At 44.2% G+C, this 13,443-nt stretch overlaps 1 protein-coding gene and 1 pseudogene across 1 annotated transcript; one reads left to right on the top strand and one right to left on the bottom strand.

The window, feature by feature from the left end:
• Positions 1–4,177: 4,177 nt before the first annotated feature.
• LOC121553996 (arf-GAP with dual PH domain-containing protein 2) lies at positions 4,178–11,138 on the bottom strand. Its single transcript, XM_045205774.1, has 11 exons — positions 10,839–11,138; positions 10,069–10,199; positions 9,794–9,885; positions 9,439–9,527; positions 9,132–9,244; positions 5,756–5,902; positions 5,578–5,661; positions 5,394–5,456; positions 5,183–5,260; positions 4,805–5,033; positions 4,178–4,646 (listed from the first exon to the last, which is right to left on the bottom strand). The coding sequence occupies exons 1-11, from the start codon at positions 10,924–10,926 to the stop codon at positions 4,615–4,617; spliced, it is 1,146 nt and encodes a 381-aa protein (XP_045061709.1). The 5' UTR covers positions 10,927–11,138; the 3' UTR covers positions 4,178–4,614.
• A 397-nt stretch (positions 11,139–11,535) lies between these two features.
• LOC123481461 lies at positions 11,536–13,319 on the top strand (annotated as a pseudogene).
• The last annotated feature ends 124 nt before the right edge of the window (positions 13,320–13,443 follow it).

Genomic DNA, 13,443 nt, shown 5'->3' on the forward strand with positions numbered 1-13,443 from the left:
ATAATATTGTAAAATCCCGGTCACTTTTACAAATATTTGTGTACATATGTATTTTTTTAACTGATCAAATCAATCAATCAATACAAACTGTGCAGTGGCTATTTTATGAATGGAAAGGGACATCTGTTACAAAACACCAAAAAGGTTAATGACATTTGGAGATTGTCAAGCTAAGCCTTTGATACTGGGTAAGCCTACAAGGTAGGAAGTAGAGCTGTCCCTGTCTTGGTTGACCGAGAGTTGTCTGTTCTTTTGACCAATCAAATTTTAAAACGTGTATTTTTCCATAGGTCTATAAAAACACCCTATGTGTTTTAATAAAATCAACTACAGTATACAGTATGCACTGAGGTTGTCTGATACTTGAAGCACACTGTTTGATGAAATAATTAAGACACACAAATGACTCAAGAGGTAACCCCGCAGGACGCTCTCTCTCGCTCCTCCCTGCAGCAGCGACCAGGGACCATAGCATAGCAAATGTGCTTATCGCGCTGCCCATGGTGCTGAAGCTGCAACATAATTACAGCCATTTCTAGTTTCTTACTAGTTTTTTCTCTCTCTGAAAAGTTCTGTTACCGAAAAACATTATTTATTCCCTCAACCCTTGCTCTCTTTAGGTGACACGTGTGCATGGCATGCACGTGACCAATAGGGCCTGACCTATAACATATCATAACAGTGGCGGTTGGTGCCGTTAAAGATTTTTATGAGCATGGCCTTATTTCTATTATAGCATATTGGATGACTGTCATTCATATTCCATTCACCCAGTTCAATGTAACATCGATAGGTTTAGGCTACTACATGATACTCTAATTTTCTCTTTACCCATCATGAGGTTGCTACAACCTAGCCTATAAATGAAAGTTTACAATATAGGTGCACACAGGTAGAGAGAAAAAATTGAGGCGACAGACAGTGACACATGGACAGACAGTGACACATTCAATACCGCCTTGCACACTCTGCCTGCATCTAGCATCTTGGACAAATTCAGGTATGTTTATCTGCGTTTCGTTCCGTTTGCTTCCATTTAAGTCGCTTTGGATAAAAGCGTCTGCTAAATGGCATATTATTATTATTATTATTATTTAAGAAAAGGTTTTCAACAGAATTGGCGGAATGAATAAACCCCTGATCACAGTTCACTTTCATAGCAGCCACGATGTATTCCTTCCTGCATCTATGTGCTCTCCCCCGCTCACTTTTTCCCTTCGTTTTTGGACTTCAACGCACAACACATCAGCTGTATGTGACCAGGCAAAAAAACGTTCCAATCCAAACCATATCATAACCGCTATACACAGCCTACATCGTTGTCACCATATTAGCTAAAGTAACGTCATAGTAAACATTGCTAATAGAACTGATGGGTTAGAAAAACCCGCTACAATCATGCAGTAACGTTACAGTGCATAGTCAGTAAGCAGTTTAGCAGTTACACTGGCAGGCCCGGTGGCAATATATTAGTCAAACCAAAAGTTTACCTTGACTTGGAAGAGTTCCAGTGTTGTGTTGGATAGTCATAGCCAGCTAGCTAACATAGCATCCCTATATTTTAGCAGGGTGTTTGAGTAGGCTAAACTAGCTAGCTGCATTTGCTAGCTAAGTAAGTGAAACTGAAAGTGAAAAAAAAATGACACTCTCTCTCTCGCTTTTCCTTCATTTTTGAAGAAAAAACGATTGTCTTTCTCTCTCTTTGAGACAACTGCTCACCACATGTTATGAACTGCAGTGAAAGCTAGCTGTAGCTTATGGTTTGGGTACTGATAACCAGGTGGCGAATCGCATCTCTGCATGTCTGGCAGACATATCAGTGTGGATGACGGATCACCACCTCAAGCTAAACCTCTGCAAGACGGAGCTGCTCTTCCTCCCGGGGAAGGACTGCCCGTTCCATGATCTCGCCATCACGGTTGACAACTCCGTTGTGTCCTCCTCCCAGAGTGCAAAGAGCCTTGGCATGACCCTGGACAACACCCTGTCGTTCTCCGCTGACATCAAGGTGGTGACCCGATCCTGTAGGTTCATGCTCTATAACATTCGCAGAGTACGACCCTGCCTTACACAGGAAGCGGCACAGGTCCTAATCCAGGCACTTGTCATCTCCCATCTGGATTACTGCAACTCACTGTTGGCTGGGCTCCCTGCCTGTGCCATTAAACCTCTACAACTCATCCAGAACGCCGCAGCCCGTCTGGTGTTCAACATTCCCAAGTTCTCTCACGTCACCCCGCTCCTCCGCACACTCCACTGGCTTCCAGTTGAAGCTCGCATCTGCTACAAGACCATGGTGCTTGCCTACGGAGCTGTGAGGGGAACGGCACCTCCGTACCTCCAGGCTCTGATCAGTCCCTACACCCAAACGAGGGCATTACGTTCATCACACCCGTCGCTATGGGCGGGCCATAGGGGGCCGGGCCCGCCCCCCAAAATGCTTGTGCCCCCCCCCACTTGAGGGAATTTATTATTAAATATACGTACTGTAGGCTAATAATAATTGTGCCCTGCCCTCCCATGCATTTCATATGCCCCCCTTAAGACTGAGGTCTGGCGACGGGTCTGGCGTTCATCCACCTCTGGCCTGCTGGCTCCCCTACCTCTGCGGAAGCACAGTTCCCGCTCAGCCCAGTCAAAACTGTTCGCTGCTCTGGCACCCCAATGGTGGAACAAGCTCCCTCACGACGCCAGTACAGCGGAGTCACTCACCACCTTCCGGAGACACTTGAAACCCCACCTCTTTAAGGAATACCTGGGATAGGATAAAGTAATCCTTCTACCCCCCCTTACTTGATGTGAATGATTCATGGTGTGGACTGCATCATGTGGTGCACTACCCTCAACAGTGTTTTGCCAGACCCTAGGGTAGTGGTCGGTGCTGTGTAGAGCTGGGCTGAGATGAGGTGGGCCTGGTCTGGTAAAGCTGTGCTGTGATGGGCCGGGTCTGGTAGAGCTGTGCCGAGGCGGGCCGGGTCTGATAGAGCTGTGCCGAGGCGGGCCGGGTCTGATAGAGATGTGCTGAGGCGGGCCGGGTCTGGTAGAGATGTACTGAGGCAGGCCTGGTCTGGTAGCATGGGAGGGAGTTGTAGAGAGAATTGAAGAGGGTGGTGTGGAGGGCAGTGTGGCTGGCGATGCTCCAAACTCTGCATCAGGCTTCTTTGACTGCGTACGGCTTGGGCATAGCTCAGTGTATCTGCATGCAGTTCCTGGTAGAGAAGTGGTGAAGGGTGGTGTGGGGGGCAGTGTTGCTGACTGTTCTCCAGTCTCTGTGAGGCGCCACCAGATGCAGGTCTAAAGGAGTGTCTGATTTGTCTCAGGGAGTTGGTGGCTGGTCTGCTGCTCCTGGGGGGTGAGGTGGACTGGCCACCCAGATCAACATCCTGTAACGAAGGTGGGGACCGCCTCTTTGTACATGTATACATTGTCGTAAAGACAGTCCAGGCACATAATGACACATAATGCAATTACAAAGTAATTGCTACTGTAGTTATCACAGTGTCACAGGTATAATAACAACTTAAAGAATATATTGCCTCTTGAGCCACAAGGGGTGCTCTATATGGACATAAATAACTCACTCTTCCTGGTGTGTGCTATTGGCATATGCAACAATGACACAGACAGGACATACAAAATAATTTAAATAACAGTAGGCTGCAATTAACACAAAGATAATAAAACACTGTATTATAAAATAACAGTATTATACAAAAAATGAACTCTAATAGATATGTTAAAGTGTTGTATCGCGCTCTCTCGCTTTCTATTTACACTGAGTGTACAAAATATTAGGAACACCCCTCAGAACAGCCTCAATTCATCGGGTCATGGACTCTACAAGGTGTCAAGGATGCAGGCCCAACATGGCCCATGTTGACTCCAATGCTTCCCACAGTTTTGTCAAGTTGGCTGGATGTCCTTTGGGTGGTGGACCATTCTTGATACACACGTGAAACTATTGAGCATGAAAAACCCAGCACCGTTGCAGTTCTACCATACCCCATTCAAAGGCACTTAAATATTTTGTCGTGCCCATTGACCCTCTGAATGGCACACATACACAATCCATGTCTCCATTGTCTCAAGGCTTAAAAATCCTTCTTTAACCTGTCTCCTCCCCTTCGTCTACACTGATTAAAGTGGATTTAACAAGTGACATCAATAAGGGATCATAGCTTTCACCTTGTCAGTCTATGTCATGGAAAGAGCAGGAGTCCTTAACGTTTTGTACACTCAGTGTATATGCACATGAGTTAATAGAAAGTATTTATTACATTCCTAATGTCCCCGACAATGCCATAAGTTCCCATCTCATAATAGGCAGTCCTGTCACTGGTTTACAAGGTGCACTGGATGATGGTGGTTTGGAATGATTACCAGTGCTTATCCTCATTGGCAGCTCTTCAATTCGTTTAGCCTCTTTAGCCTCAGTTCATTTAGCCTCTCATCAGTTTCCAATAAACATGACTCCATTGAAGAGTTCATTGATCACCTCTTGTGAGAAGCCTCCGTGTGTCACTGCTAGGCTTTCTGAAACAGGCAGTCAGCCCCACATATTGCCATTTCTTCCTGTAAATTTAGTTTTACTTTCCTCAGGTTTTTACACTCCATTCATCTTTTCATCCTTCTCATGTTTGCCTCAGCTGAAATAACAAATAAAGACACATTTTCAACAAAAACAAATACAATCTTTCAGCTATTCAAAATGACTCTTTCCTGTCATTGACCACTTTTACAATAATCGTAAGTCTCATGCTGCTGGTACATTGTAAACACGGTGAACAGTGAATTGTCTTCTTACTGTTGTAGTGCTGTGGTAGCATAGGCTGGGAGATGACTAGTTTGAAGGCTTCTATCCACTCCCTCTGGTCCTGCTCCTGGTCACACAGGAAGACAAACTGCCTGTCTGGCGTCTCCAAGGTGACCCCGAACCTCCACCTGCCACCGCGGCTCCCCTTAGGCTGGCTCTCCCTCACAGAATAGCCATGGCCCTCTGTGCCGATGAAGACAGCTCCCAGTTCCAAGGCATCCTATGGACGGACACACATGCATACACACAGACACAGCCAGACAAACACACACACACACTAGTTACAACATTCTTCTCCACAAATACAAATGGCAAATAAATTAGATGAAATCTCATCTTTTGCTTATGCATATTCTCTGTTGTCAGTACCAATAACGTTTTGAAGTAGGACAGCTTTCTGTCCGTTAAGTTTAGGATGAACCATCTCTTCTTGAATGGCTCCCATTGCTGAGAACAGACACAGAAACAGAAGACACAGAATCAGCCCTGGCTGACCATCATACAGGTTGAGTTTCTGGTGCTCCCGATGTCTATCAATTGAAAACATCACTATGTTCAATGAATTAGATGGGTTACTAACCGTTGGACCTGTTTTCTCCATGTAGCCTTCTTTAATGCTACTTCTGGTTATCAAAGGTACAAGCTGCACAAACAAAAACATAGAAGGGAGACAGATCTGTACAGAGGGAGTCCTTGAAAGGGTGACATCACCTGTGACATATCATGTCAATTACGGCAATACCAGACTTCTACTTTGTACTCACGTCACTGTCCCTGGCATTAGGGTAGACCTTCTTGAGATAAGCAAACCGGGTGGCCCGAATTGCATTGAAACAGGACACAATTTCCTAAAAGTAGGAGAGAGAAATTTGACCCCAAGTCATTAAATCTCTAGACATCTTCATGACAACGTTTCAATTGAGCTTTGTCATTGGTTCTCACCTGGCTGTTGTCATGGTAAACAAACAGGTTTCTGGTCCGTTCTTCCTCCAGGTATGAGATTTGCAGCCCGTGGGCGTGACCTATCTTTTCCGGCTGGAACACGGCATTGAGGTCCTTCATAGAGATGACTGCTTTGGGCTTCTTCGACTAGGGTCAATAATACACAACAGGCAGCATTTTAATGAGCCCTTCTCAGGTATTTTATATTTAACATTTATTTAACATTTATTCAACTAGGCAAGTCAATTAAGAACACATTCTTATTTAAAATGACGGCCTAGCAAGAGGGAAAAGGCCTCCTGTGGGGACGTGGGCTGGGATAACAAATTGTTTTGACAAAACGCATCACGACAAAAGAGACACCACAACACTACATAAAGAGACCTAAAACAACAACACAACATGGCAGCAACACAGCATGACAACAACACAACATGGCAGCAACACAGCATGACAACAACACAACATGGCAGCAACACAGCATGACAACAAGACAACATGGCAGCAACACAGCTTGACAAAAACATAGCATGACAACAACATGGTAGCAACACAGCATGGCAGCAGCACAACGTGGTAGCAGCATAAAACATGACAACAACACAACATGGCAGCAACACAGCATGACAACAACACAACATGGCAGCAACACAGCATGACAACAACACAACATGGCAGCAACACAGCTTGACAAAAACATAGCATGACAACAACATGGTAGCAACACAGCATGGCAGCAGCACAACGTGGTAGCAGCATAAAACATGACAACAACACAACATGGCAGCAACACAGCATGACAACAACACAACATGGCAGCAACACAGCATGACAACAACACAACATGGCAGCAACACAGCTTGACAAAAACATAGCATGACAACAACATGGTAGCGACACAGCATGGCAGCAGCACATGGTAGCTTAATGGGTAAGAGCGTTGTGCCAGTAACCGAAAGGTCGCTGGTTCTAATCCCCGAGCCGACTAGGTGAAAAATCTGTCGATGTGCCCTTGAGCAAGGCACTTAACCCTAATTGCTCCTGTAAGTCGCTCTGGATAAGAGCATCTGCTAAATGACTAAAAATGTAAATGTAAAATAAAACATGACAACAACACAACATGGTAGCAACACAACATGGCAGCAGCACAACATGGTTGCAGCACAACATGGTAACAGCACAAAACATGGCACAAACATTGTTAGGCACAGACAACAGCACGAAGGACAAAATGGTAGAGATAAAACCCATCACACCAAGCAGCCACCAGTGTCAGTAAGACATTATTCCTACCGAACCACATAACCTTTGTTTTGGAGGTGTTCAGAACAAGGTTAAGGGCAGAGAAATCTTGCTGGACACTCAGAAAGCTTTGTTGTAGAGCATTCCACACAGAATCTGGGGAGGGGCCAGCTGAGTATAAGACTGTATCATCTGCATATAAGTGGATGAAGTGCATTCAGAAAGTATTCAGACCCCTTCCCCTTTTCCACATTTTGTTACATTACAGCCTTATTCTAAAATGGATTAAATAAATAAAAATACTCATCAATCTACCCACAATACCCCATAATGACAAAGCGGAAACAGGTTTTTAGAAATTTTAGCAAATCTATTTAAAATTAAAAACAAAAATACCTTATTTACATAAGTATTCAGACCCTTTGCTATGAGACTCGCAATTGAGCTCAGATGCATCCTGTTTCCATTGACCATCCTTGAGATGTTTCTACAACTTGACTGGAGTCCACCTGTGGTAAATTCAATTGATTGGACATGATTTGGAAAGGCACACACCTGTCTATATAAGGTCCCACAGTTGACAGTGCATGTCAGAGCAAAAACAAGCCATGAGGTCGAAGGAATTGTCCATTGAGCTCCGAGACAGGATTGTGTCGAGGCACAGATCTGGGGAAGGGTACCAAAAAATGTCTGCAGCATTGAAGGTCCCCAAGAACACAGTGGAAGAAGTTTGGAACCACCAAGACTCTTCCTAGACCTGGCCACCTGGCCAAACGGAGCAATCTGGGAGAAGGGCCTTGGTCAGGGAGGTGACCAAGAGCTCGATGGTCACTCTGACAGAGCTCCAGAGTTCCTCTGTGGAGATGGGAGAACCTTCCAGAAGGACAACCATCTCTGCAGCACTCCACCAATCAGGCCTTTATGGTAGAGTGGCCAGACGGAAGCCACTCCTCAGTAAAAGGCACATGACAGCCTGCTTGGAGTTTGCCAAAAGGCACCTAAAGGACTCACAGACCATGAGAAACAAGATTCTCTGGTCTGATGAAACCAACCTGACAGAGTTTGAGAGGATCTGCAGAGAAAAATGGGAGAAACTACCCAAATACAGGTGTTCCAAGTTTGTAGCGTCATACCCAAGAAGACTCAAGGCTGTAATTGCTGCCAAAGGTGCTTCAACAAAGTACTAAGTAAAGGGTCTGAATACTTATGTATACGCGATATCAGTTTTTTTTTTTTTTTTAATGCTTTGTCATTATGGGGTATTGTGTGTAGATTGATGAGGGGGGGGCATGAGGAAGTGTTGGACGGGCAAGGAGGAATCCTGACTTAATGAAGTGAGGATTAAAGAGTCCAGCCATACACTCCTTGTCAGTAACAACCACATCATCCACATTAAGGGACATGGGCAACTGTGAGGAGGAAGGTTTATTCTCCAGGTCTTTCACCGTATTCCAGAACTTCTTTGGGTTAGACCCACAGAGAGAGAACTGCTCCTTAAACTAACTGACTTTGGCCTTCCGGATAGCCTGAGCGCACTATTTCTCATTTGCCTGAACGACAGCCAGTCAGCCTGAGTATTTGTGTGCCGATCCTTTCGCCAAATAGTGTCCTTGAGGTGGAGTAACTCTGCCAGATCACGGTCGAACCATGGGCTTGTTAACAATAAAATAAGGTCCAAGCATCTTCGACAGAGGGGATCAAGCGGATTCTGTACAGAGGGGATCAACAGAGGGGATCAAGCGGAAGAGGGGATCAGAGGGGATCAAGCGGAAGGTTTCTCATTAAAGTTTTTCCGCAAGCGTCTATGACAAATCAGGACAGGTCATTTAACTGAGCAGCCATTACAAACACAGGCCGTAAAACAGTGATCACTAAGGTCATTACAGAAAACACCAGACGGATACCTATCAGGGTTATTTGTGAGGATAACATCAAGGAGAGTAGCCTTTTCTGGGTGTTTGGGGTCATACCTCATGGGATTGGTAATGATCTGAGAGAGATTTAGGGAGTCCCATTGTTTTAAGTAACATGGGACATTCCCTGTGACTTTTCAATAACGTTCTGGGAACATCCCCAGGACTACATTTTGTTAGCTGGGTTAACTGATCAAAGAGGATGGAGAGAAGCTACTTACATCCTCCTTGGTGAAGTATCTCAAGGTGAAGTCTGTTTCAGAGAGCAGGAATCTCCTTTTCAGGAACTGCTTGTTGTCCTTGCCTTTCTTCCATAGAATTCCTTCGTAAATTCCTGAATGGGATCCAACCAATAAAAAACATTGATTTAGTTAGTATCCCCTGTCTCTTCATACTCAGTATTTTGCCACGTTTGGTTCTATGCCTTGCTCTGTGGACAGAGATCTATGGAAATATCTTATGTTCCTAGACAATTTTAATCAAATAAATTGACTTATCCATGAAGGCTTGTCAACATTTAGCACTTACCTGAACTATAACCTTGTTGAAGGAAGTTATTATCTCCTGTGAATTCTCTCCTCTCATACTTAGCACGTATCCACTGATCTTTAAGAACACTGTCAGGAAGCCAAAGGGTGAAAGATTTAAATACAAAAGGATTATTTTAAATATTTGTGTTGAATATATGACTCAACTTCAACCACAAACCCTGCAATATCTGCCAACTCAATCAATTGTAGGCTAATCGACGTCAAGATATTTCTTCCTCTTCTCTTGAAATAATACTACATCCTTCCACTGAATGAACAACTGTCAAGTCATCACAATTTACACCTCCTTAAATTGAGTGAGTGAATGAAGACATTGATATAGTCCCACTCACACACAGTCCTTCTCCTGTGGCCGGTAGTAGAATGGCGGAACACACTTCTCATAGAAGGCATTGGCTGCAGCGTTACCCCTTGTCTTCATAAACTACAATTAGAAACATAATAGGAACGTTATAACATAATAATAACATAATAATAACATAATAATAACATAATAACATAACAGCAAAGGGATTGTGACTATCATTGTGTGCTCTTGAGAGTACATCCTTCAAGGTGTAATGGTCCTTGGTACACTACTGGGCCACTATGACATGTTAAACTGTACCTCCACTAGGGAATCATCCCAGAAATCCAAGCGTATGGACTTTATCCGGCTGATGGCAGGCAAGTCCCGATGTGTCCCCGAACAGTTCACACATACAAACACACCAAGTTTGTACGAGGCCCAGTCTGGCTCTGTGAATAGTAGTAATATGATACTGTATCACTCAATCAGACACTTGAAATGTTTGCAGCCTGTATACCTTTGAACCATGTTGCTATAGTTTGCGAACAATGAGGGAGGCCACTATACAGTATATTGGACTTTGTAGTATGTCACGCCTTGATTGGTTGTTTTTCTCAGGTTGGCTGTTGAGAGTTACTGGAAAGGAGGAACCACTGTAATCATTGACTGAATAAACTGTAACTTCCCCCAAAATAGGTTATTTAAAACATGCCATGGTTGTAATCATTTTACATTTGAGTAATTTTGCAGACGCTCTTATCCAGAGCGACTTACAGTTAGTGCATTCATCTTAAGATAGCTAGGTGAGACAACCACATCACATACAACTCACATGTCTTACATGGCTTAGGTTTTTTCTCATGCTCCACATTCTATGAACAATAGACAACCACACTGAAATAGTATATCATCAATATGAAATAGTCACACAGCTTCTGTTTGGGAGTCCTTCAATATTTCACTACTTTAAACTTTTGTTTTACAGTTCCTATCTGTATCATATCCTAGCCACAATGGTAGCCTAAACATGTCAAATGTTAGAGGCTATCAAACATGGTTTAACATGTATTTTATGAAATATAACTTACCAGAGGCCCCACAGTCGGCACAATGGTCGTTGCTGGGCTGTTTCACCAGATCAAGCAGAATCTTCTTATTTCTCTCCGGACTTGCCATAAGTAAATCTACTGTTCTTCTGCCTCAATCAAGTCCCAACAAACAAATTGCTTATTTTACGTAGGTCCATGCCTTTTCATTAAGTTAAAATGTATTACTTCTACAACAGGTGTCAGGAAATGTTTCTCTTTGTTGTTGCACTTGACCGCGCTCACTGGCCCGATGTTTCCTTTTCTCACTGGCATAGCAACATTAAGTTTATTGTTCTCCACTCAAACACTCACTATTCAAATAACAATGAGCAGGGGAAGTGAAAAAGGCGTTACCATATTACGCATTATTTATAAAAAGACAAGTAAGCCTGACAGAATAGTAATATCTAAGAAAAACTACCGTAATTGATTGTATGGTCTATATTCCAACAAAATATATCGAGATAATATCTAATGTTTAAATAATGTCACCAACATTTATTCATATTCATATTGAAATGTAACTAAATAAAATATCTTAATAAAAACGAAGTCAGCTTTGAAGAAGTTTGCACTTGAGATGAAAGTCAGTGAGATCTCACATGCAGCATAAAGAACCTGGAGAGCGAGGGGAACATAAAGTGCCTAGGAACAAATTATGCATGATCCTTGTTTCTGCATCGGAGTGAGACCGGCGAACAACTAAAGGGCAAAAGTTTTGTAACCTGCATTGATGTTTAGAAGATGAATTACCTCTAAAACCACGATTACAATGTGGGTTGCAAGGCGATTTATGTCATTAGTCGCCCGGAGAGGTATACACAAATGTTTTATTCAAGCCGTCAAGTCTCTCGTAACTTCTTAATTACAATTTTGTCCGGTGCTATTTGTTAGCTGGTTCTTGTGTTTGTAATGAGGGGTGTTCATGTCATTCGTTCAATCACTCGCAATGTATTTTCCGCACCTATTGTATGTTTCCCCTCTATTCTTGCAGGGCAGTATGGCTTATTCTACCTACCCCAGGGCTCGCTCCCCGAACTAGAATTCCGATATCTCAACTGCACGTGCTGCTGGAGGAGTCGGATCCCAGTAGCAGGCTTTGAAACCCTGAATGGCACCCTCTCTTCTTCTATTACTCCTTGCAATGATGACAACAAGTCGCTGGACGCATACTACACGTCAGAGCAGCGAGATGTCATTCTGCAGCTCCTCAACAATGCGGCAGAGTCGGAACTCGCCGCTGTCAAGCTCCTTCGTGGCCGCAAGTCTGTCAACATTGTGGAATACAGGACTAGAAATGGACCTTTTAAAAATCTCGAAAGCGTCATAAATGTGCCGCTTCTGAAACACAAAAGTGCTGTCATTGTCTTCAACTCCATCCTCAACCCTCCGGAGAAGAAGGAGAAAAGAAAAGTAAAGGTCCAGCTTGCCAAGTTCATCAGACCAGAAGTGGAAAGGACCTGGCTAGAGGTAAGATGATTTAGCTAGAGTGATGGCCTTGAGGTCTGGACGTTGATGACACAGGTGGTAGAGCAGCCCACAGGGTCAGTCACCGCTGTCTGTACCCCCTCAGTCACGTCAGCACAAAAATACTACATGTCAGTGTTATTACATGTGTATTAATCCATTTTTGTCTTTCTTCCAGGAAGCAAATACCATAGTGTCTATTGTGTGTGGAGTGAATAAAATAGCCTGGGCGCACGTGGATCGTGGCATGAACGTGTTGGAGTGGCAACATGAGGATTGCCACAACTTCCTGAAGGGAACCTACATGGCTTCTGCCTACTTGGATGACGTAAGTTGAATGTTTCCGACCGAGGTATTCTTGCATTTGTTTAAGTAGGTTAGCCCTGAGGCATGACTATGTTGTCAGTCTACAGCCATGTCTCAGGGCTAGGTTGCAGCTTAGTGCACAATCATTGACTGTAATATCCAAATAGCCTAACTCCTGTACTGAATCACATCTCATTATGTGCCATAACATCACCAGATTTCCAGTGTGGTATCCCACCTCCCCACGGCTGACTTCTTCGTTGTGGAAAAGCCGTCCATCTCCCTCCAGAACACCGCCCTGTACCCGGTAATGGCTCACATGCGTACAGTGGAGGCTATGCTGTTCGCCCTGTTGGAGCCCCGCTACACCCAGCCTGACATCACCGCTCCACCCAAGGTGCTCAACATGATGCGCACCGCCGTCGGCCGCCATTTTGACCTCATGGTGGGCGAGTCACGCACCAGCGGGGCCCAGACGGTGCGACAGATGATGACGGAGTCAGTGACTCAGAAGATTCCGAGGGTGACATTCCCTCACAACCTGTTGGTGAAATACAGGAACTCCTTCCAGATGGGTGGGCGGAGTCGGGGGAGGAGCTGTGTGACGCCATTTTGCAGGCTGTGGCGTTTACGAGCTGCTCAGTGAATCGAGTTAATGTTAGAGACAATTTCCATGCTCCATTTTCACCAGAGACAAAGACCGGTTGACTGTGTACAGTATGTGTGACCTGGTGGGGTCAAAGGTCACAGAGCTACCCTGAGAGACATGCATATTGGAGGCTTGATGGAAGTTGATGCTATCTTATATTTAAATGTATACTACAACACTTCC

Source organism: Coregonus clupeaformis, chromosome 20, assembly GCF_020615455.1.
Source record: "Coregonus clupeaformis isolate EN_2021a chromosome 20, ASM2061545v1, whole genome shotgun sequence".
Taxonomy (NCBI): domain Eukaryota; kingdom Metazoa; phylum Chordata; class Actinopteri; order Salmoniformes; family Salmonidae; genus Coregonus; species Coregonus clupeaformis.